The sequence below is a fragment of the Emys orbicularis genome, chromosome 8 (assembly GCF_028017835.1).
Source record: "Emys orbicularis isolate rEmyOrb1 chromosome 8, rEmyOrb1.hap1, whole genome shotgun sequence".
Lineage (NCBI taxonomy): Eukaryota > Metazoa > Chordata > Testudines > Emydidae > Emys > Emys orbicularis.
The window spans coordinates 68492577-68517195 of record NC_088690.1 but is presented as its reverse complement, the minus strand read 5'-3'; the positions used below and the strand labels follow the sequence as shown (position 1 = coordinate 68517195).

Sequence of the window (24619 nt, the reverse complement as noted above, 5' to 3'; positions counted from 1 at the left end):
TCCTGGAGGAGACAAAGTGCTAACATAAGGGAAGGGGAAAACCCTTGCAGGTACTCCTGGGTGCCGAGGAATCTGGTCTAAAATGTGAACCCTGCTCTGCCTAGAGAGGGAGGGTGAAGCATCCTCCCCCATCCCCAATAAATGTCAACCTTTGTCAGACTTGGCTCTCTAGTCCGGTACAGTGAGAACAGCAGGTGCAGTGCCCTAAGCATCCGAACTAGATCGGCTCTATTGCAACACAAATACTCCATGATATTTAATGTATTTTATTCCATCACAAAAACACCCCATTATAGAGGAGCATTAAGGCTGCAGAGTAAAGCACTCATAGTCAAATCGCCAGTGTTAAGGTGGCCCATGCAGCTCCTGTCCCTGACTCAGTCAATATGCAAATTGGATGGTACAGAGTAACTTACTAAACAGTGAGGATCAAAAAATCAATTAACACATGGCTAGAAAGGGTTAAACATCCTGAAAAATAAATAACTCTCAAAAGACATGTGGGGAGAGAATGTTTGTGTTTTTGTGTGTTTACATATTGTAACAAAGTTCCTCCTCTGCCTTGGTGGGTCCTGCACTTTTTGGCGGATTTGCTTGCCTCAGAGGTTCATGGCAGCCCTCAGTTTGGCCGCTTCTGCTAGAGGCTCAAACCTGCCATTCACTCGGTTAACCTTATCACTGGCCAGCATGGGGGGAATGGAGAACAATCCCCGCAGTCTCTGTGTCCCACCTAGTCGGTCGGAGACAGGCCAGATCCCTTTCCAAATTAGACCTTCCCTTCTGGTGTTTCTCACAGACCAGGTCAACTCCTCCTGTGTCTGATCAGGAGTTGGGGGGAACCCGGGCCCACCCTCTACATCGGGTTCCAGCCCAGGGCCCTGTGGATAGCCGCTGTCTACAATGTCCCCTGTATCAGCTGCGTGATAGCAACAACTCCTTGGACTACTTTCCCATGGCCTCCCCCCAGCACCTTCTTTATCCTCACTGCAGGATCTCCCTCCTGAAGCCTGATCACGCTTGTACTCTTTAGTCCTCCAGCAGCACGCCCCCCCGCTCCCACTGATGGGAGGTCCTTTTTAAACCAGGTGTCCTGATTAGCCTGCCAGTATATTTGCCTTCTACCAGACTCCTGTACCCCACTGGTCTGGGTCTGTCACAATATGTAATCAACAGTCCTGGTCTATGATGTATTCTGATAATTCAGAGGTCAAAAGAAGATCCTATCATTTAAATGAATTGTAAACATGGGATATCTCTGTATTCATCTCTCTTTGATAGGTATAGCAGATAATCTGTGAATGGTAGAGGAACACGCAAATTGCTTTATGTTAATTCTATGAGCTAAGTACCGGCCATGGACCTCCTTCAAAGTCATCCTAATTACCTTTTGAACGCCCAATTTGTCAAAAGACATGAAATTGTATAAAAGATCCTTGGGTCCTGATTCTGTCATCTCAGATCTGCTTCGGCTTCATCAGGGGAAGTCTGAGTCGCAAAACTGAGGTCCCAGTTATGCTGGTAGGACCTGAATATGATATTTGGACATTGGACCTGTGAACTATTTCTGAAAGAACTCATTGCAACTACAAAGCTCACCATCTCTGCTATGAATCTAAATCTCAATGAATTGAACTCATGTCTGTATGTATATTGATCTTTTTACCAAACCCTCTCTTTTGTGTTTTAATAAAGTTTAGTTTAGTTAATAAGAATTAGCTGTAGCATGAATTTGGGTAATATCTGGAATATTTAATAACCTCGGAGGTAATGTGTCCAATCCTTTGGGATTGGTAGAACCTTTTCTTGTATATGATGAAATAAGATTTACAGAAATTTTCATCATATTTGATGTGGGTACCTGGATGGAAGCCTGAGGCTAGATCACTTAAAGGGAACTGTGTTGTTTGGACTTCTGAGTAACCAGTAAGGTAATAAAAGCTGTTTTATGCTGGCTTGGTGAATCTAAGTATTGGAATATCCACCAGCTTTATGGGGATTGTCTGCCCCATTCTGTGCAGTTCACCCTAACTGAATGACCATAGCTGGCCGCCCCTAGGACCCCGATCACATCAATATTGACCAGCTGCCTCATTCAATGTGCACTGTCCAATGTACGTGTGGCATGAGCCACCGCCTCTCCCTGAGCAACATCACACTGTCTGAGCTTTGTTCAGTCACCATTCCCATCCAGGAACTCTAGTTCTTCCAATCAGGCAACAGAAACAATACCATATGACTTAGAAGACCAATCACAGCCAGAATTGTGAAGGGCAAACACCAGCAGACATTGCAAGAGGAATCTATAGGCACATGTCAAAACAATTACAGACACATTTTGTGGATACCTTGCGCACAGAGAAATGGACCAAACCTGTCTGATTGGCTATTCATTACACAGTTGAAACTAGCTCCCACCGAACACCATTCAGCCCTGTGTTTTAAATGCTGGGGCCAGAACCTCCACTGGTACAAATCAGAATAGTCCATTGCCTTACACAGAACTATGCTGATAAACAGCATAAGTCCATTAGCTTCTGAGGGCTTGGCTACACTTGCGAGTTAGTGTGCATTAAAGGAGCCCCGTGTGCACTAGTTCACTCCCCGTCCACACTGGCAAGGCACGTAGAGCGTTCTGACTCCGCGGCTAGAGCGCTCCTGGTACTCCACCTCGGCGAGTGGAATAATGTTTGCTGCGCCCCTGCTGGAGCGCTGCGGTGCCAGTGTGGATGACCTGTCCTGTTAATGTGCTCTGATCGGCCTCCAGAAGTGTCCCACAATGCCTGTTCGAGCCACTCTGGTCATCACTTTGAACTCTACTGCCCTGCCCTCAGGTGACCAACCGTCAGACCTGCCCTTTAAATTCTCTGGGAATTTTGAAAATCCCCTTCCTGTTTGCTCAGCCAGGTGTGGAGTGCTCTCAGCTAATCTTTCCAGATGACCATGCCTCCACGCACCAGGCGATCCCCAGTATGGAGCAATGGCGAGGTGCTGGATCTCATCAGTGTTTGGGGGGGAGGAAGCTGTCCAGTCCCAGCTGCACTCTAGCCGTAGGAATTACGATACCTTCAGGCAGATATCAAGGGACATGATGGAAAGGGGCCATGACTGGGAGCACTGCAGTGCAGGGTTAAAGTGAAGGAGCTGCAGAATGCCTACTGCAAAGCCCGCAAGGCAAACAACCGCTCTGGTGCTGCCCCCGCGACCTGCCATTTCTACAAAGAGCTGGAAGTGATACTTGGGGGCGACCCCACCTCCACTCTGAATACCACCATGGACACTTCAGAACCCAGTTCAACAAGGCAGGAGGAGGAGGAGGAGGAAAGCGGGAGCGAGGGTGCTGAGGAGGAGGAAGACACCTCGGAATCCCTAGATGCATGCAGCCAGGAGCTGTTCTCAAGCCAGGAGGAAGGTAGCCAGTTGCGGCGGCCGGTGCTTGGGGAAGGACAAACACCAGAGGAGGTTACTGGTAAGCAGCTTTTATTTTGGGAAGGAAGTTATTCGGTGCGGGCTCTTGGGGCGAGGAGGATTACGGCTGCATGCATGCCTAGATGCGGAATAGGGCGTTGATGTGTTCTCTCATATTGCGGTAATCGGCCTCAGTGATCTCTTCAAAGGTCTTATCCAGAACTTGGGCAATGCGCTTGTGCAGGTTTCTCGGGAGAGCCACTGTGGTCCTTGTCCCAGTAAGGCTAACTTGTCCGTGCCACTGTGCTGTGAGGGGCAGGGGGACCATTGCTGCACACAGGCAAGCTGCATATGGGCCAGGGCGGAAGCCGCATTGCAGTAGAAGACCCTCCCTTACTTCCCAGGTCACCCTCAGCAGGGAGATATCTTCCAGGATGAACTCCTGTGGCAAATGTGGGGACAGTGTTCGGTATAGGGGCCCCCTGCAGCTGTAGGCTCTCCCCAAGGAACAGAAACCCAGGGGACAGTACAGCCGTGAAACAATCAGTCACGCTTGCCCTGTACTTACTCACCATTTTGGGGCTCCTGTGGGTTATGTGCACTTGCTTTGGGATGGGCAAATTATGCTATTGTGTAGACTGTGCTTGCCCTTAAGTACGGGGGAATCATTGCTCTGTCTGGTGTGAACAATGCTGCCTCTGTTAAGAGTTGCATTTTGCCTTTACAGATGCAACCTTGAGATCTCAGCCGCCCGTGCTATCACCGGCCAAAAGACTCCAAAGAATCAGAAAGAGGCCACGTACAAGCAAGGAAGATGTTGCATGAAGTAATGCAGCATTCAAGTAATGAAAATCAAAAAGTGCAGGAGTGGCGGGAGAATGAAAGGAGGATCCACCAGCAGAATGATGCGTGCCGGCACAAAAGTGCGGTGCTCCGGCAGCAAAGCACAGATTGGCTGATAAGCATAATGGAGCGCCAAGCAGACTCTATTCAGGCGCTCGTAGCCATGCAGCTAGAGCACTACCGTGACCGCCCCCCCTGCAGCCCTTGTCCCAAAACTCTTTCCCTTGTGCCCCCAATTTCACCTCCAACCCACTTTGTCCAACATCCAGGTTCTTACTGCAACCAGCTGCCTCCAACACCTGTAGCTTTACCACCCAGCCCTGAAAACTACGACCCTTACCCACTGCACTCAACCCCCATCACCATGCACTATAGCCATCCTGAAGTGCAGCACTCATTGCACAGCACTCCAGACAGGACATACGCAAATCTGTGATTGTACCGTTCCCCACCCCACCCCCTTGCCCTTTCTGTTTCCCAAGCAGTTGTGTTTCTTTTCAATAAATGGAATTTTTGGCTTTGAAAACATTCTTTATTATTGCATAAAGTAAAAGATACCTTAGCCCAGGAAAGAAACAGGCACTGCAAGTCAGCGTAGCAAACACAGATTCCTACTAACATTGGAAACACTGCACTTCACTCCCATGCAGGGCACTAGACATTACTGGTGGCTTTCAGCCTCAAATTGCTCCCTCAAGACATCCCTAATCCTTGCAGCCCCGCGCTGGGCCCCTCTAATAGCCCTGCTTTCTGGCTGTTCAAATTCAGCCTCCAGGTGTTGAACCTCCGAGTTCCATGCCTGAGTGAATCGTTCAGTCTTCCCTTCACAAATGATATGGAGGGTACAGCACGTGGATATAACCGCGGGGATGCTGTTATCGACCAGGTCCAGCTTCCCAAACAGAGAGCACCAGCGGCCCTTTAAATGGCAAAAAGCACAATCCACAGTCATTCTGCACCGGCTCAGCCTGTTGTTGAACCGCTCCTTGCTGCTGTCAAGGCTCCCTGTGTAGGGTTTCATGAGCCACGGCATTAAAGGGTAAGCAGGGTCTCCAAGGATCACAATGGGCATTTCGACTTCCCCTACGGTGATCTTCTGGTCTGCAAAAAAAGTCCCGGCTTGCAGCTTCCTGAACAGGCCAGTGTTCTGAAAGATGCGTGCGTCATGCACCTTTCTGTGCCAGAATGCATTAATGTCAATGAAACGCCCCTGGTGATCCACAAGCACTTGGAGAACCATAGAGAAATACCCCTTCCAGTTAACATACTCGGAGGCTAGGTGGGCTGGTGCCAGAATAGGAATATGCATGCCATCTATCGCCCCTCCACAGTTAGGGAAACCCATTTGTGCAAAGCCATCCACAATGTCCTGCACGTTACCCAGAGTCACGGTTCTTCTGAGCAGAATGCGATTAATGGCCCAGCAAGCTTGCATCAACATGATTCCAATGGTCAACTTTCCCACTCCAAACTGGTTAGCGACCCATCAGTAGTGGTCTGGAGTTGCCAGCTTCCAGATTGCAATAGTCACCCGCTTCTCTACCATCAAGGCAGCTCTCAATCTTGTGTCCTTGCGCCGCAGGGTGGGGGCAAGCTCCTCACACAGTCCCATGAAAGTGGCTTTTCTCATCCAAAAGTTCTGCAGCCACTGCTCGTCATCCCAGACTTGCATGACAATGTGATCCCACCACTCGGTGCTTGTTTCCCGAGCCCCAAAGCGGCGTTCCACGGTGCTGAGCATGTCTGTGAATGCCACAAGCAAACTCGTGTCATATGTGTTACTCGAGTCGATATCATTGGAGCCCTCACTGTCACTTTGGATCATAAGGAATAACTCAACTGCCAAACATGACTTGCTGGTGAGATTCGTCAGCATACTCCTCAGCAGTTCAGGCTCCATTCCTGCAGACCGAAAGGGAAGACAGAGCGCGCAGTACAAAAAAGTTGAAAGATGGCGCCAAATGTGGACGGAAGCACAGGGAATGCTGGGATGCGAAACGATGCATCACAGGGCGTTGGGACAGGACCCAGAATGCCCCGCACTCCCCACCCCCTTCCCACAAGCCACAGCGCCAGAATGGAAAGAGGTGCTCTGTGGGATAGCTGCCCATAATGCACCGCTCCCAATGCCGCTGCAAGTGCTGCAAATGTGGCCATGCCAGTGCGCAAGCAGCTGTCAGTGTGGACAGATTGCAGCGCTTTCCCTACTGTGCTCTCCGAAGGCAGGTTTAACTCACAGCGCTCTACATCTGCAAGTGTAGCCAGGCTCTTAGCAGAGTCCTCATCTCCCTTACTTGCTTATGTTATTGCCTGGGGGCCTGCTGATTCCAGTGACTCATGGCTTCCTGTTTCTCATTTACATACAACATTTCCTGTTATGTTCTGGGGTGTTTGCTCTTCAGGTTGTCTCTTCGCTCTCCCCTCCTCCATCTTACAACCTACTCAGCATACAACATAGGTCAATGGGAGCTCTGGAGCCAATGTTTCCGAGATGGGCGTCTGACTGTGGGTTCTGCATTTTGTGTGTGCCCAATCCCCCACACTGTCCATTTCACTAGGGGGTGCAATTCTCAGCTGCACTCAATAAACACAGCTAAGAGGGGGAAGCTGCCAGTTCTGTGTTGCCCTTCCCCTGGTGTAGGTTACAGCTGCTACTCTTCCCCCCGCCCCCAACAAAAGTGATTACAGCTTCCCAGTGCATAGGAGTGGGACCAGAACAAACAGGCTGTAGCCTCCAGACCCAGTACCATGAGCCAAGGGAGCACTCCGGTGTTGTCATGACAGCGAGCATTGTCATTGTCTTTTTTATACCATCAATGGCTTACCTGGAGCATTGGAGATGATCATCTAGCCTGGCTGAAGCAACTCCGGGGACTAGGCACATCCGTGAACATTTAATGACTGACAACCCTCCTCCCCCGGCACAATATGACACTCTTTAGGAGCACACATGGCAAGCTTATAAAGCACTCTGGCTCAGGCAGGGGACACAGTTTCAAATGCTCAGAGCTCAGTTAAACAAATTCAGTTTCTGCTGAATGAAGCCAGACACTCTCCTCCTGAGGACTATCTCCATGCTCATCTCTCCTCAAGTATAAGGTTACAGGTTGAGTCAGCCATATTTGTTGTGGGTGTGGGGTTAAGCAGTTCTGAGGGCTGGTTTGCCTTAGGCAGGGGACAGGGATTTGCATACTTGCTGACTACATGTAAAGGAACACTCAGCCATTCTCTAGTGCCTTCCGTCTCAAGATTTCAACACACTAAACGGCAGCTGCCACCCTCTGAGCTGGGCCAGTATTATCCCCATTTTACTGATGGGTAAACCGAGGCACGGAAGTTAAAGTGTTCTGCCCAAGATCACCCTCCAAGTCTGTAGAAGAGTCAGGTTCAGAATGCAGGTCTCTTGAATCTCAGTCCTGTTTGAGACACAAGAGCAGGTGTGCATTCCACAATTTATCCATCCACTGAAGTTCAAGGAATTGTACAGCTAAGAAATAAGCATATATTCACAGATAACAAATGCCCGGCATCCCTGCGGACAGGCAGAGATTCCCATTTTAGTACAAGAGAAAATTTCATTAGCAGTTGCAATCCTGAAAGGAAAAAAAAGTTTGAATTTTTGAAAGGTTTCTTTCTACAAAAGAAACTTATTTTAAAATACAACCCAACTTCCCCTCTCCCCACACAAACTCCTTGTTAAAGGCATTGTAATAATAGCACTGCAACCTCTGATAACAGGGCAAGACATAATTATGCCATGGGTGTGTAAGCTGACAGACCAAAGTTAGCTTTTCTTCCTACTTCTACAAAAAGAGGGTTCTCAGACATAGGTCACATCTGCCCCCTAGTGGATGTACTGTAGCTAAAGTACAAAAAAACTATCTTCCTACAGCATGAAAGCCGTACAATTCATGTTAAAATTAAAAAATCACCAGGTCATGCAGATGCTCAGGTTCTTAGTGCCACATTCACTTGGCCATGCTCTCTCGTAGTCTGCATGTTAGTATGTGCAGGGAGAAGCATTGCCATTTTCAATCTGGAAGCCTATTCTTAGTTCCAGCTTTCCTTCTTTCAATGAGAGACACAAGGTGGGGGAGGGAATATCTTTTATGGGACCAACTGTGACAGTGTACCCCATAAGGCTTTATGGGGGGGTGGTGCTTATAAATGTATGTATGATATAACTGGAATAGGGTTTTGCTACATATGCCATGTAACATATCTATGTAAAGGTTATGATCTACTGGTTATGTTCATCCTAGTTGTATGAAGGCACCATTTGTGTGTTCAAAGTTAAGTATACTTGCTTGATTTCTAAGTAAGCTTTGTGAGGCATTTAGTCAGCTTCTTTAGGAAAGAATTCGCAAGGTTAAGTACCCGATCAGGAAGTATTTGGGGAACAATGCCTCCTGGAATGCTCCAATCCACATAAGAAGTCTTCCTGGAGACATACAAGATACCATGTGGACAATGGCTTCTGCTGGACTTCGCATAGAAGTGAGGAGGGGGGTCTCCACCCACAAGAGAAAGTCTATTTAAACTCATGGGAGACCCCTCCATTTGGTCTTCAGCTGGCTAAAGAAAGAGCCTCTCCACCCCCCAGAATACTGGAAGGAAACTGGAACAAAGGACAGTAACTACAGGGGGTGTGAGTGATTGCTGGACCCAGGCTAAAAGGAGATTAGCCTGTAAAAGGGAGCATTCTGGAACTGGTGAGGATCTTATCTGTATTTAGTTTGATTAGACACAGATTTGCGCATTTTATTTTATTTTGCTTGGTGACTTACTTTGTTCTGTCTGTTACTACTTGGAACCACTTAAATCCTACTTTCTGTATTTAATAAAATCACTTTCTACTTAGTAATTAACTCAGAGTATGTATTAATACCTGGGGGAGTAAACAACTACGCATATCTCTCTATCAGTGTTATAGAGGGCGAACAATTTATGAGTTTACCCTGTATAAGCTTTATACAGGGTAAAACGGATTTATTTGGGTTTAGACCCCATTGGGAGTTGGGCATCTGAGAGCTAAAGACAAGCACACTTCTGTGAGCTGTTTTCAGGTAAACCTGCAGCTTTGGGGCAAGTAATTCAGACCCTGGGTCTGTGTTGGAGCAGATGGGAGTGTCTGGCTCAGCAAGACAGGGTGCTGGAGTCCTGAGCTGGTAGGGAAAACAGGAATAGAAGTAGTCTTGGTACATTAGGTGGCAGCTCCCAAGGGGGTTTCTGTGATCCAACGCGTCACACCAACTTCTGGTGGTCAATGAGACAAGCTTTGGAGCTAAACAGAGCTCTTCGGGTCTGGGAATGGTGCCTGAAGAAGAGCTCTGTGTAGCTCAAAAGTTCTCTCTCACCAACAGAAGTTGGTCCAATAAAAAACGTTGCCTCCCCCACCGTGTCTCTCCAAAATCCCGGGGCCGATACAGCTACAACAACACCGCAAATGGCCTATTTTACCCCATACATATCCGTACTGATGTTAACCTTGTCAGAAGTTCTGCCATAGACCAGACTGGATGTGCGATGAGGCCAAGTTAGCGTTGCTGAAGAAACTTAACTCTCACATTCCTAACTCTTCTCCTTGGGTCGCAGTAAGGTCCTATTATTCCATCTGATACTTGGGTTAATAAAGGGAAAAAACTGGGCAATCCTGTGTTTTAATAAGGTGAGCATTTAAAAGGGTCAAGCTATGCTTTGAGGTCCATGCCTTACCAAGGTGAATTGGGAGGCAGGGACTAGAGTTCACCCCTCATTCGAGATGAGCTCCCACCTTTGCTACCATAATGTTTGGCTGAGACAGATTTATGCAAAGGTGCAGCAGTTGCCCTGGTCAAGGTGGTCAGAGATCTGCTCCTTACTCTGACAAAGGAGGTCCCCCTAGCTCTCCCCTACTCACCTGGCTGGGTCTCTCTGCTGTCTGACACAGTTGATCAAAGTATCTCTTCTTCCACTACCTCTCTTTCCCATGAGTCCGTACGTGTGTTGCTCTCTCCCCATGCCCCAACTTAGCAAGCCATCCCTAGTCAGCAATGCTCGTAAGCAAGTGCTGAAAGCATAGCCCAAAAACCCCACTCATCTTGGCGGGATTTGTGCATGTGCTTGAAATGAAGGTTGTGTGTAAGCATTGGGGCCTTGCTGGCCACACCATCAATCTTGCCTCTCGCCCAGTTGTTGGTGGTTCATGGTTCCGTTCTCCTTCCTCCCCCTCCTGATAATCTTAACTTCTTCCAGGACTTCAGTTGCTCTTTCCAACCTTGTCAAATTCACCTCTCCACCATCAATCTGTCCCTGTCCCTCTACCCCCAGTCTCATGTGTCTAGCTGCCTCCAACATCTTTTCTTGGATGTCCACACCCCACCTACAGATGTTCAGGTGAGTTCACTCCTCACCTGAACTACTCTCTGCCCCTGTCAAGGCTCCTTCCCCACTCTGAACTTTAGGGTACAGATGTGGGGGCCTGCATGAAAACTTCTAAGCATAACTACCAGCTTAGATCTGGTCCGCTGCCACCACTCCCAATGTGCTAATTCCCTTCCCTGGGTAGCCTTGAGAGACTCTTCACCAATTCCCTGGTGAATACAGATCCAAACCCCTTGGATCTTAAAACAAGGAGAAATTAACCATCCCCCCTCCTTTCTCCCACCAACTCCTGGTGGATCAAGATCCAACCCCCTTGGATCTAAAAACAAGGAAAAAATCAATCAGGTTCTTAAAAAGAAGGCTTTTAATTAAAGAAAAAGGTAAAAATCATCTCTGTAAAATCAGGATGGAAAATAACTTTACAGGGTAATCAAACTTAAAGAGCCCAGAGGAACCCCCTCTAGCCTTAGGTTCACAGTTACAGCAAACAGAGGTAAACACCCTAGTAAAAGGTACATTTACAAGTTGAGAAAACAAAGATAAAACTAACACGCCTTGCCTGGTTGTTTACTTACAAGTTTGAAATATGAGAGACTTGTTCAGAAAGATTTGGAGAGCATGGATTGATGTCTGGTCCCTCTCAGTCCCAAGAGCGAACAACCACCAAAACAAAGAGCACAAACAAAAACCTTCCCCCCCCCACCAAGATTTGAAAGTATCTTGTCCCCTTATTGGTCCTTTGGGTCAGGTGTCAGCCAGGTTACCTGAGCTTCTTAACCCTTTACAGGTAAAAGGATTTTGGAGTCTCTGGCCAGGAGGGATTTTATAGTATTGTACACAGGAGGGCTGTTACCCTTCCCTTTATAGTTATGACAGCCCCCTAGCCTCTTCCTCCAACAACCACCTCACAGTTGTTCTTCCTATCTTAGGCTCACAGCCCCAGCTCAGTTGTTGGGTCACCTTTCCCTTCCTCATGTATCTAGTCTCTCCCTAGGGCCTTTGACTTCTTCCTTCTGAATTTCTCCAAAATCCAACTTTCATCCCTCACCCCACTATTAAAATATCTCCATGCCCCAGTCATCTCTCTACTCGATTACTGCACCCTTCTGTCTGGCAGCACCATTCTCAATGGACAGGAGTGATAAGAGGCCAGTCATCTCCCTGCATCACATTCTCTTTCAATCCCTCTGTTAGCTTCCTACTGCGTCAGATCAGAGCTCCTCAGCCTCCCAAGGCCGTGCATAATCTCAGTGCCCTTCCCAGCCATTGCCCTCCTATGCTCAATTCTCATTTCCACTATCCGTATGCTGGCCCGGTCACCTTGCTCTCTTTGCCCACCCTGGTTGATACCTTCCACCATGCATGGAACTCTGTCCACATTCGTCTCCTCTGGTTTAGTGCATGAAACGCAAGAAAGAGCCCATCACCTAGGCCCCCAGCTCCAGAGAGGCTACTGATTTTTTCCATGGTCTCCTTATTTCAACATATGTTTAGGGTCAGAACCCTGTATCTGGTGTTACCAGTTGAAGTCAAGCCAGGCACGGACTAGAATGTGGTTCCAGGTTATGCAGACTGCAGTTCAGCACAGACACTATTTAAAAACTGCCCTGTATCATAAACATCCCCAAATGATTTGTTGTATTGACCCTCACACCAGCATCTCCCAGCAGCCTGGGTGCTCCCACAGCTTGCAGTAAGGAATCCACACTGTAGAAGGAATGCTCTTCCTCAGGTGAGTCCAGCCATGTTGGGGTGATGACGTCAGCTCAGTTAGCTAGGAGTACTCAGGAGAACGGGGAAAGAGGAAAGCTACTTGTCGAACGAACATTCTGCTTTTATTGTATTTGTTGCATTGGGTTTCTCAGTGAGCTCATGCGTCCTGTTTCTATAGGTACATGCCACAGGGAAAGCTTCACACATGAAGTGTGGTTGGCTGGCTTTGAGAAGACCACAACTTTCCTTGAGAGTCCATTCCAAAGACCGATACTCCTCACCATGAGGAACTTCCCCTTATCAACCAGCTATATTAAACTTTCCTTTCTTCCCATTAATGTTTGTACTTCCATACATAGTCCTCCTCCCTCCATGCTATTCAGACCCTGCAAATATTTGTAGACTGCTCAGTCCTTATCGTGTCACCAAGAGATCCATAATTAGCTCTTCTTCTCTCAAATTAACCCCCCCACACACACACTTTTTTGTTTGTTTGTTAATTCTATGCTCTTGGCTGCATGCTGGGACAGACTCAGGCTGTTCTGGGCCAGAGAGCAGAGATAGGGCCAGGAGCTCTGATCCGGTCACAGACTACACAGCAGCTAGATAAGTCACTGATAGAGCTGGATGCTGCACTAGTGGCAGAGGTTGGGCAGTGCTGCTTTCAACAGACAGTTTATCTTGTGTGGTAAATAGCTACACTTTAAAGAGTTTTCAATCACTTTAAATTCTATGGAGACTTCCTGGTCCTGCCTGCAGGTTAGGGGGCTCTGTAGGAAGCCTGTGTTTTGGGTCTTTAGCAGTCAGTCTGCAAAGAACCAGCTTAGAGCAAAGTGGGTGGGTTGTTCCCCTCTGCCTTAGGGAGCAGCCTGCTTTGTCTCTCTCTCTGCTTTGGGTTCTTGTGTGTTAGGGTTCTCCATTTTAAGATATACAGTCATTCTTTCTGGAATGTTGCAATATAACATTTCCCTCCCTCTAATTTCTCTGTTTCTATGCTGTGAACATAACAGCTTGTACAGCAGAGATGTAGAGCTATTTCTCCCCTTCTGTGCTGCTGTCCTGTTAGGCCCTTAGCCCCAAACATCTTTGCACTCATCACTTCCTTCAACTGTAGCCGTGGATCAACGTGGCCACTCAGCTGACCTGGTCTTCACCATGCACTGCTCCCTCATCTTTATCGCCAAGGTCTCCCTGTCCAACTGTCTCAGCATCACTCACCTGCCCCTTCCACCTCACGCTGGTTCCATCTCTCTCCATGTCTACCAGGCCTCATTCTCATGCCTGTCAGCTCAGTCACTGGCTCCTTACTCTGTGTTCTCCCCTAGCGGTGGTCCATCCCACCAATGCCCTACCCTTGGCTGAACCCCAACGCCCACCGTTCCTGTTCTCAGTGGTCTCTTGCAGGACTCCCATGGCTATATCGACTTCCCCAACAATGAGTTCACTCTCCTCCTCCAGCGCTGCCATTTTCGTGGCCCAGCACCTGTACTTCTCCATCCTCAGAGGCCTCCAGATAGATCTCCACGCAGCTCCAACTCCCTGCTTAAACCTAGAGCTGGACAGGAAACTTCTGACAAATCACTTGCCAGGAAATGGCTGTTCACTGAAACCAAAATGTTGTATGAAAATACTTCGGTTTCACCAAACTCTGGCCAAACCACAGGCTGAGTCCCAGCAGATTTCTGCCTCGTTTATGGCCACCTCACCTGGTGGGGAGGCTGGGGAGGTCTGCTGCTCCAGAGCCAGGATGCCCCAGCTTGAACCGGGGCTCTCAGGGCCTAGGGTCTCTGCTCTGTGGCAGGGGTAGCTCAAGGAGTTTCCCACAAAGTAGGGGCAGCTGGCTGCTGTTCCATAAAAATGAAATAAAAATTTTGGGGGGGGAATTTCCTTTGCATGGGAAATTCTGACATTTCTAGTTTTTGTTCTGAATCTGAACAAAATAGTTTTTGAAATGTCAGATGTTTCCACTCAATGGAAATTCCGAGTTGACAAGATCTACCTAACGCTGCCCCCTCCCCTCCACCACCACACACCTCCAATTTTTCAAGTGTAAAATGACCAAATTCCAACAAGTCCCTCCTACCTACAATCTTCTCTCCCACCTCTCCTGTCACAGGTAGATTTCCTCTCTTTATACCCACAAACCCAGGATTCAACATTACCCATCTACAACTAAAACTTGTCCATCCCTCATCATCATCAGCATGGGTTTAGAGTAGACTATTATTATCTCACCCTCTGCAGTCATGAACACTACAGTTTTGCTCCCATCCAGTCCATTAAAAATGCTGCTACTAAGAATCTTTTTGGCTTGTCACCTCTTCCTTCTTTCCCCTTTCTTCATGGCATCACACCCAAACTGATAGTCTTCAGCTTTAGGGCCTTCCTGGCCAATCCCCTCCCTCCCAACAACTCACGCCATTGAGCCACTGACTCCTACCTTTGCTCTGCCAATGCCACCAGATTGTTGTGCCCTAATTCCAATTTCTCCTTCTGTGCTTTTGCTCTCACAGCCCCTATGATTGGGAAGCTGCCCATAAAAATCTGCAAAGCCAATATATGCTCCTTTCAAATTCCACCATATTGCCTACGGAGCCCTCTACAATGGCTCAGTAGCTGGCCTGCCAACACTTCTGTTTATGATGTTAATCACAGTGGTTTACCTTGTCCCTCCCAATCCCATTGGTTATATGCAGCTGTTCCTTTGTCCGATGTATTGAGTGAGCTCATTAGGGCAGGGACTCGTGTGTGCACAATGCTTAGTGCTCTTCATCAAAGCCACTAGGTGCTACTGTAGCAAAGGTTTGGTTAGTAATTTGGCATGCACTTGAATTGAGTGGGACAAAACCCTCAGCCTCATTGTTGAGCACCAATAAAAGAATGTCTTAGTGCAGGGGGCTAGACTGGATGACCTCTTGAGGGTCCTTCCAGCCCTACATTTCTATGATGTCGTGTGCTCAGACAGAGCAAGGCCTGCCTTCCTTCCCACTTACCATCCTAGAAACGAACACACACTCAGCAACTCACTTCCTGGCCAATCTGGCATCTTGGGAGCATGCTCTGAGAGGCTTCGCTTCTCTGACTGTGTGCAGCTCAGAAACAAACTGGAGGAAATACTCTGGGATTTTGGCTTTTGCAAGATGGTGGAGCTCAGGTCCATCATGGAGGGCTGGGGATGTGCTTTGGCTGTAGGGGCTGAATGTGGCCATTGAGATGGAAGGGGTGACAAACAACTAACCAATTAAGCATCTTCTGGATGATCTCCAAGAAACACTGTTTTCTGATTGTGAGGGTGGTGATGATGCGGAAGCTGTGTTGTCAAGAGACAGGGTCACACACATTGCTCTCCACACTCCTTGCAGGAAAAGAGCTCAAGGATCACAACTGTTTCAACACGGGGAAAGGGGATGGGATTGTGGTAATCCTGCTCTATCCTGGGGTGTGAAATATTGTTGAATAACATCATGTGGGCACAAAAAAAGCCACTGGTGTAAAGAAGCCAGCTCAAGTGCAGTTTGACCATCAAAAGAAATACTTTGGTTTTGTCAACACAACTGGTAGCAGCAATGGTTTCCCTGAGCCAGTGCTGAGAATGCTGCTAGCATAGGCAGTACCAGAAAATCTCCAGCTGTGTCAAAGCATCCCTGAGACTTGCTTCCACCCTGTCTCACTCTTACGTACTGTACTGGTGAAAAATATTTTTTTCCCCATCTACTCTAGCAGCTAAACCATTCCAAAGCATCTGTTCAAAGGACTGTCCGCTAGTAACAGATTTCCAAAGCAGGTTAATTTCCTGGTATAGACAGATCCATCCCAGGCATACAGAACTACAAAATGCAGCCATTTCAATTCAGGCCAGGTCACGGGCACAGAAATGGATGGCCGCTCCCACGCAAAGGAGACGCCTGGGACGTGAGTGTGCTTTCATGTCCAGTTTTATTAGTGTTGCATTAGTACCATAAAATAGTTGATGAGGTTGCGCACATTGCAGTTCATTCCAAAAAAGGCTATTTATATTTAATTTGTCTTCATATAAAACCTAAAACCCAAACAATACAACAATGAAACAGATGGACAACTTAGAAATCTACAGTGGTAACATCCCTTCATTTGACATCGTCTGAGCAGTGCTTGCTGCACATGTGACAATCTCACACACTAATGTACCCACACTTAGCAAGGTGCTTCCTAAAGAGTGCTCTGAGTAAAGACGCGCTGCATGCGAGTCAGACACACTAAGTTCTGGGATTCCTTCTGTCAGGCTGTATGGAAGGGGAAGCCGACCTGACAGGGATTTTGATGTGCTTCCTTTTAAAGGAATTAATGTCCTGCTACTTGCAAAACTATGGCTCCTCCTCCTCTCTAGCATCGAGTCCTAATGCCTTCATGGAAACCCAGGAGAGCTCATCACTCCAGTTCTCCCGTGACTTTGCAAGGAACTTGCCAAAGGAGCCTCATGAAGGTCTGCGGGAGATGCTGTGCTCAGATGGTCACCTCTCATACTGGGCATCCTAGTGGGAAGATCATGCTAGAGTTTTAGCGAGTCCCCACAGTTCTAATGGCCAGGATACAGAAATGCACTGAATGGAGGGTTTGTAATCTCAGCATCTCTAAGCAAACAATATGAAGAAAGAAAACACCCCAAGATGTTCCTATTGCCAAGATCTTTCAGACCTTACATTCCTGGGATCCAAGCTGAAACAAAGCTCCCATCTGACAGTGAGAAGCCCCCGTCTTTTCAGTACTTCAAACTACAGGGAAAGAATAAAAGGCTCTCTATTCTCACCAAGATGTTTTGCTTACAAGGGTTCAAGGCATCTGGTACTATTTCTTGAACCCTCAAAATGAACAATTCTTAGAATGTTTTCTTGGTACTAAACACCTGGCCAGACTGATCCAAGATGGTAACGATAGCTAGCCAAAGACTAACAGGACATACATGCCAATAAGAGTGTTTTAGTGACATTAATGGAACAATGCTGGTCAGTTTGGTTTTTAGCTGGGTCAACGGCCTACAGGTGTGTATGGCGATTCTATATGAAACCACAAAAACTTCCCATTCTACTACTCCACCCTCAGATATCCTCTCTAGGACATGACAACAAGGCTTGCTAATTAAAGCAGCAAATGAAGCCAAGGGGAGGTTGATAAGTATCCTCAAACTAAGGTAACAGAGGAGTTTTATACTGAAATTTGAGATATGAACAGCTCAATGGGGCTATTGTTGGGTTGATCAGAAAAATGTGATTGGATTATATGCAATTGATAACTGCAGGTTAAATTAATGGAAAGCCAGAGGTTAAGTGAATACTGCTGCTCCAGCAGCTGTTTTCTTTAGGGCAAAGAAAAACAAATGAAAGCCCAGCAAGCATTCAATATGGGTAAGGATATTCCCTGGCTTGCCATGGTGGACTTCTGCATTTCATTTAGCCATGGAAGTGTAGAACTAGAGCTCCAGTTCTTGGCCAGCATACTAAGGATGCCTCCTTAGATCCCACCTCCAAGGAAGGGCTGGGGCCAGTTTCCCAAGAGAACACCAGTACAGGGGAACATCAGCTTTGCCAATAGGAAAGTGCTGGAGTCGCAGTTTGGGGCTCCATGGAGAAGTCAGTCAGTATCGGGGCCTGGATCAGTGTGTAATGGGAATCAAATGGATCTGCTACTACAGTACATTCCCACCTGCGTTGGGACTGCTGCAGTCTCCTGGCCTCCTGCAGGGAAGGCGGGGGGGGGGAGGGTTTACAGGTGGCAAGGTGGCATGAAACCAGCCAAAAACTAGGCAGTCAGCTCTGTCCCCACCCCTCTGCCTGTTCACTGCTAGAAATCCAGGGGCCGAAGTAAAAGTAACATCTAGATTTCCAGTTAAAGCAGGCTGATTCAGGCGAATGAGATAAAGCAAATGAGTTTCCTTCTTGGAGTCACACTCTGGTGGAGGCCCGTGGAGGTCTCTTTTCATTATTCCATAAAGAGTTTTAAAACTGGGGCTGTGCTGGGTTTCTTGCTCCATTAGGGTCAGTCTTCTGCACTCATCACGGCAAAGGCAATTAAGCAGCCCCCCAATATCCTGATGGCCCCTTTTCAGGCACAAGAACTGGCACCTCTCCCCATTGGTCAGCTCTGCCCCAGAGTGTACAATGGTATAGTCACAGCAAGCTGGCACACAGACCAGTTCTTCAGAATGACTTCCTGTGAACCCTGGAATTGGTGGTTGGTTGGAGAGCACCAAGTGGGAGACCCAAGCTCAGCTCAGCTCACCCTGGGAGGAGGCTCCTGCCACTGCTTTATCAAAATCATTTCCTATGAAGCAGCCCATTGTCTTCACAGCTCAATTGCTGTAATACTCGGTTATGGCAGAGCTTTGGCTCTCAGACTTCCAAAATGTTTTCCCAGTGGTCAGAGATGAAGTTAGTTGTGTGAAGAAGCTCGGAGAACGTAACCACTGTATAAAACATTAACAAACATTCCCAGGAAAAGCCCAGGGAATCTAACTCCAACTGTTGGCTGGGAGTCAGGGCAGCCCCATGATGAACCACCAAGAATGAAGCTTTCCCAAGATCAGTGCAGTCCTGCCACCTGGCAAACTCCAGCCTGAAGATTCAAGGAGAGTTTCCTTGGAAGCCTTGCTACCACAGAGAGCCCACTGCAGATGGCTGTGCTGCCAAATAGCAGCTTGCCAGAGGAAACAAACTCTGCTGTCTGCAAGTGCTTGGGTACCAAGCAGGCAGAAAGTTTCCTGGTGAATTAGATTTCATAAAATGTAATTAAAATAAAGAACTAACCCACATGAAACATTACACATGGTAAGAAGAAAGGGGGCAACATACATTTGACAAGCAGGAGCCATGAAGTCCCATACTGGCTACAGTTTGTCTCTCTACAGTAGGTTGAAATACAAAGAGGAGCAAAGCGTCAAATCCTTCATTGCCCCTGGTAAACAAAGTTATTGCATATAGCCAGTCCAAGCCTTCTCCAGCGCTGCAGGGGCCATGAAAGTCAGTCAGGCAAGGATCTCGGTCAGCGCTGGTGTAGAATAAGCTGTGGGACTGAAATCAGACTGGATTTCAGTCACTCTACTTGCACAGGGAAGAGGGATTTAAGGAAGAACCTGAACTGCTGACTTCATTAAAAGGCTTGTCCTGAGGCAACAGCTTCAATAAAGAGCACTGATGTGCTCGTGTGCTCATTCCTAAGCTGTGGCTGCCAGGCAATGCTGCGCTATCCCAGAGCAAGGCGCAAGCCTCCTTGCAAGTTCCTAAGCGCCAGCCGCCACTATGCTGAAGCTAGAGATTCTTTCTGCCCCTGTTACAAAGCGTTAAAGGGAAACCTACCCTCTCCTCAGGGCTGCCATAAGCAAGTGAATAGTTTACAGTAACCCCCCACCAGCTGCATCAGCGTTCGCGTGTGGATCTGTGCGCTGACCTGTCCGACTCCTCACAGGAGTGCATTGCTGGGCTGCTGAGGACCCTGCGAGTCTGATGAGAGTTGATTCCTGGACATGGCTGAAATCACACTAGAAAGTTTCTCTCTTATTAAACACGCATCTAAACCAGTAGCCTGAGCAGTGAGGGGAAGGTGCATGTACTGTTTGCTCTGCAGATACTCCTCTTTACTGTGAAGGGGAAGAGAGAGGCACTGTTCTCTTTAGGGCCACAATCACCCTCACTCCTTCAGCAGGGCAATTAGCTGAACACACCCCCAGTGCCCACTGAAGTCCTGCCCAAGTCAATGAAACCCCTCCTGCGGGACACGCCTTCCCAGGGCGTGACCCACACACAAGGTGGAACAGGCTCCACAGCCATTTGCAAATCTTCGTTCAGTCAGTCACTATCCCAGAATATTTGGACTCTGAAAAATGCTTAACGTATTGCTGTCCCTTTGAGAGGGCGGGAGAAGGAGCCACTCTGGGGGTCTCTGAAAATGGGCCTGAGCAGTGCAAACGCCTGCCCATGAGACTGGAACCCCCAGGAAGCTCCCCTTATGCAGCTGCACCCTGCTCATTCCAAGGTGGGGTGTTGGCTCCTCTGCAAAGCAAACAAGCTCTAGCTCCTCAGCCACTGGGTTTGGCACATCTGCATGGAGGCTCCTCCCGGGAGCTGTATTGCCAGGGGAGCCCCACAGATCCAGCCCTGGGACCCCCTGGAGGAGTAGAGCAGGGTTACAGATAACTAAAGCTGTTAGGCTTTGCTGTAGTGTGATTCCTTGCAGGATTGATGGGGGAGGATTTCTAGGCAAAGGCTCCACCCCTGGGAATTTCAGTCCACATGCGGCTGCTAGAAGTGTAGTGTGCAGCATGCCTGGTACAGGAGGGCTTCACTCAACTCCAGGGAGCTAAACCAGATTAAGCCTGTGGTGAGAAGGATCAGAGCCTTGTTCCTCCAGTTAGAGCACCTTGATGCCCCTTCAGCAGAGCAAAGCTCCATCCTAAAGCCAGGGCAGGATTCCCAGCGAGGAGAGTTGCTGCAGTAGCTCCTACACCACCCACAGACCCAGCTACCAATGTGAGTGGGAGCCAGGGGGAAAGCTGTAGCTGAGCCTCCTTTGGCTCCAGAGATCCCCTGCTGCTGACGCAGCCCTGTAGGGCTACTGACATTGTAAATCAGAGCAACCTTCAGGCTGCTTTAGTCCGGACCGGCTCCAGGGTTTTTGCCGCCCCAAGCGGCAGAGAAAAAAAAAAAAAAAAAAAAGCCGCAATCGCAATTGCGATCGGCGGCACTCCAGCGGCAGCTCCACCGCGCCGCTTTCTTCTTCGCAGGGACCCGCCGCCGAACAGCCCAACGTGCCGCCCCTTCCCCTTGGCCGCCCCAAGCACCTGCTTGCTGGGCTGGTGCCTGGAGCCAGCCCTGGCTTTAGTATACCCTGGGAATGGGCTGGCACTGTGATATTTTAGGGGAGGGGGAAGGGAGAACATTCATAGCTTACAGTTTCCCACTCATGAGCTGCAGTAGTGCTCAAGGTCAGGGCTATAGTGGCCAGTGCATTTCACACAGGCACTGGTTGGTTTTGCACAGTAAATCCTTAATCCCTGAATGGTGGGTTCTGTTAGCTGCAAGCTTGTATCCTGCTGGAGTAGCTTCTTTCCCATGGAGAGAAGCCCACAGGAAGTACAGGGGCACTGAGTGACTCCTCCACCCTCATTTTCCGTGGCAGGCCCCTTGGAGGATGGATCCTAAGCCGGCACGTGGCCCAGCTGGCTAACGGTGCATTGTGCAACACAGGTGCACTGCTGGAGTCAAAGAACTAGAATAGCTGAGAGAACCCTCAGATGACACAATCCGTGCATGAGGCATTCCAACGCAGTCCAGACAAGCCGAAGTTCTCTGCCTCTGCTGTCAGAGCTGGCTTTGCTACATGGCCTCCTGCCTCGGAAACAGCGGCAGCAGCAGCTCACATGGCGGGAGGGGGCCCCCAAACAAGGGATTCCCATTTGGAGTGTGAGGGGGGGAACCCTGTACACACTGCCTAGAAGAGAGGGCACATTCAGGATGATGTATGCAGGTGGCGCGTTTGCTGCGAGCTGGTATTGTATGTGCTTTCACATGCACATGTGCTTTTGCTGTGTGGGTGTGAACGTAGCTGGTGTAAAATGCAGCTGCTCATGTGTATGGGCCCAAGGGGCACAGGAACTAGCCAGTACATTAATGCCTGACTCATTAGACAGCAGCTCATCTTTCCTGTTATCTTTTTTTAGCAACTTAATCTTTTTTAAAAGCATTAAAAAAAAATCTGCACCTGTAAAAATCCATTCTCTTGAGAGGCCGGGCAAGGTTTTATTGATGTCCATAATCTGTGTGAAAATCTAAATAGCAACAACCCCACTGAACTGGTGTCCTTCAAATCCAGCTCCGGGCTGCAGGGGGTGTTGTGACTGGCTTGGTTGGGTTATTGGGATGGACTTGGAGCAATGGGATTCCTCAAACAGACATTTCATACTTTGTATTTCAGTCTCTGCCCAACCTGAATCAGGCACGAGAGTGAACATGCCTGCCCATTTCAGTAGCTGGCCTTAAAACAATGACCCTCTGGCGTTTCTTCACCTGTGGAGAATCCTGGGGTTTCCCTCAGTTATTAGCTTGGTTTTTGGCAGACAGCGCAATGTATTTCACATTCTTGGTACCTGAACTATCTGGTGATGAACCAGGCTCTACTTTCTTCATGTGAAGTTGGGGGGGGGGGGGGGGGGGGGAGGGGCGGCGCAGAGTTAAACATTTTAAAACAATTCATTATCTCAGTACCTCCCACTCTCCCCTCAAAAACCATTCAAGCCCAATCCAGAACACCCAGCCACAAACACACCCAGGAGGTTTCAGGTTAATAAGCAGTGCAGTTATCCAGCTATCTGCTCTTAAGTTCTCCGGCAGGTCACCCCACTTCTGGAGGTTCTCCCGGTAATTTCCATGTTATTGGTACATTTCTGCTTAAGACTGTTTTTTGCTTTGTTCAATGGATTTCCTTCCCTTGTAGTAAACTTAAGAATTAATAGAAAAAAGTAATTCAGAAGTAATCCAGACGCATCTGTAAGTAATCTGCAGGAGAGAGCAAGCAGACTTGAGTCAGAGTTGGCACTCAGATTCCTGGTTCCTGCGTGTGCAGTCTCCATACAGGCAGAAAGCTGCCCCGCTGAAAGTGGTTAGAAGTTAGGTTTGGAGTGTCCGAATATGCAGATGGGAAAGTGCTTGACATGGGAGGACCACTGTGCTGCCAGCTGAAAGAACTTCACATCGTTCCACTCTACGCCATCAATTAGGACTGCAGGGGAAGAATAGAACAAGGAAGCATGTCAAAAAGCACCCAGCAAGACAGTCACACTGGAGAATCCCTAAGCCTGAATTCTATGCCATCACATCATCCTTCCTCAGTCAGTACAGGAAACAGATGCTGCACTGACAGCTAGATAGTAGAAAAATTAGGAAGAAGGCCCAGTCAATTCTTCTGCTGCCCTAAAGATCAAATGAAAATGGCTCAGCAGCTGGGTTGGGAAAGATGCCAGTCATCTCCCTGCCCACCCTCAACAGTGGGAAATTATTGTCGACTGGCTGCATGCATTATGGAGAAATCCTCCTCTTCCTCTCAAGCATCAGGTAGAGGCCACAACCAGAGCAAACAAGACGGACCACTGGTTTGTTCCATAATCAACACCTATAACCCAGAAGAGTTTAGAACAGTGTTTCTCAACCTTTTCCCAACAGTGAACCCATGTTACAACATAAAACTTCTGGGACTCCTCTCCCACCTAGCTACAAAGGAAAAAGAGGGTTGTTGTGCCCCTGAGACCTGTTTGTAACTCCCACCTTGAGAACCTAAGGTTTAGTGGCTGGCTGGCTCTATGCCATCTGTGGATTTCCCCATGATGGCAGAATCCTCCTGCAGCCAAATCCATGAGGTTCAAGTCTGCTTTGTGTCACAGACTAGCACGTCCTGGTCAAGCACTGAGATGGCTGGCTTACAGGCACTAGAGCCATAATTAGCAATAAAATGCTCCCCATTACTATCAGAAATGATGCAATAATTCAGCACTTACCCCGCAGCATATTCTGCTGATGTTTTGCTGTGCAAATCAATCTACTAATTCCTTCAATGCATTGACTCTTAGACTCAATCTCCTTGTCTTTTGTTTTCTTGGGCAAAAACATCACTAGAAGAAAACCAAACCAAACATGCTTAATCTCTACCAGCCACAAGAAGTTATCCTGAAACAATTAGGGAAAAATACACTGAAGCCTAAACTTTCCTCTTTGCCAGGAGTTTGACTGGCCAGGTACTCCCCCTGCCCATGCTTATTAACATTTCCAGTTCACAGAATTACTTACCAAGCATCGCCACCTTACTGGGCCCTATTAATTGGGCATTATTAGAGCCCCAAAGCAATTCATATTGCCTCTGAAAGTCTTCATTGCTATAAGCCTCCCCTTCATCCCCCTGGGGCAATTCCCCTGCTGGGAAAATATCCAGTCTATTAAGATAAAGCTCCACCCTTGTGCACTGCGAGCTTCGGTGGTTGGCTCAAATGATATAAAATCTACTACGCTCCCATGGAGATTCTTGCTTATTGCAAAAAGTTTCTAGGGCAGAAAGCTCACTTCCAGTTGAATGTGGCAACTAGTGCATATTCACTACATAATCACCAGGTCAACAGCTGCTCAAAGGGACACCTGAGATAAGGGAGCTCCTGCAAAGAAAGGAACTGGCCGGGGAGGGGAAAGGTTAGGAAGCCCTTCTGAAAAAGGTACCAAGGTCTCAGGATCCATCTGAATTAACAATCTGAAAGGGAGAAGGTGGCTCCAGGAGAATTGCTCCA

The 24619-nt window shown here is 48.1% G+C and overlaps 1 protein-coding gene across 1 annotated transcript in view; it reads right to left on the bottom strand.

The window, feature by feature from the left end:
- Positions 1 to 22951: 22951 nt before the first annotated feature.
- PACS2 (phosphofurin acidic cluster sorting protein 2) overlaps positions 22952 to 24619 on the bottom strand; it is a 106854-nt gene continuing 105186 nt past the window's right edge. Inside the window, 2 exon segments of the mRNA XM_065410184.1 lie at positions 22952 to 23070; positions 23843 to 23956. Coding sequence (XP_065266256.1) covers positions 22952 to 23070; positions 23843 to 23956 — 233 coding nt within the window.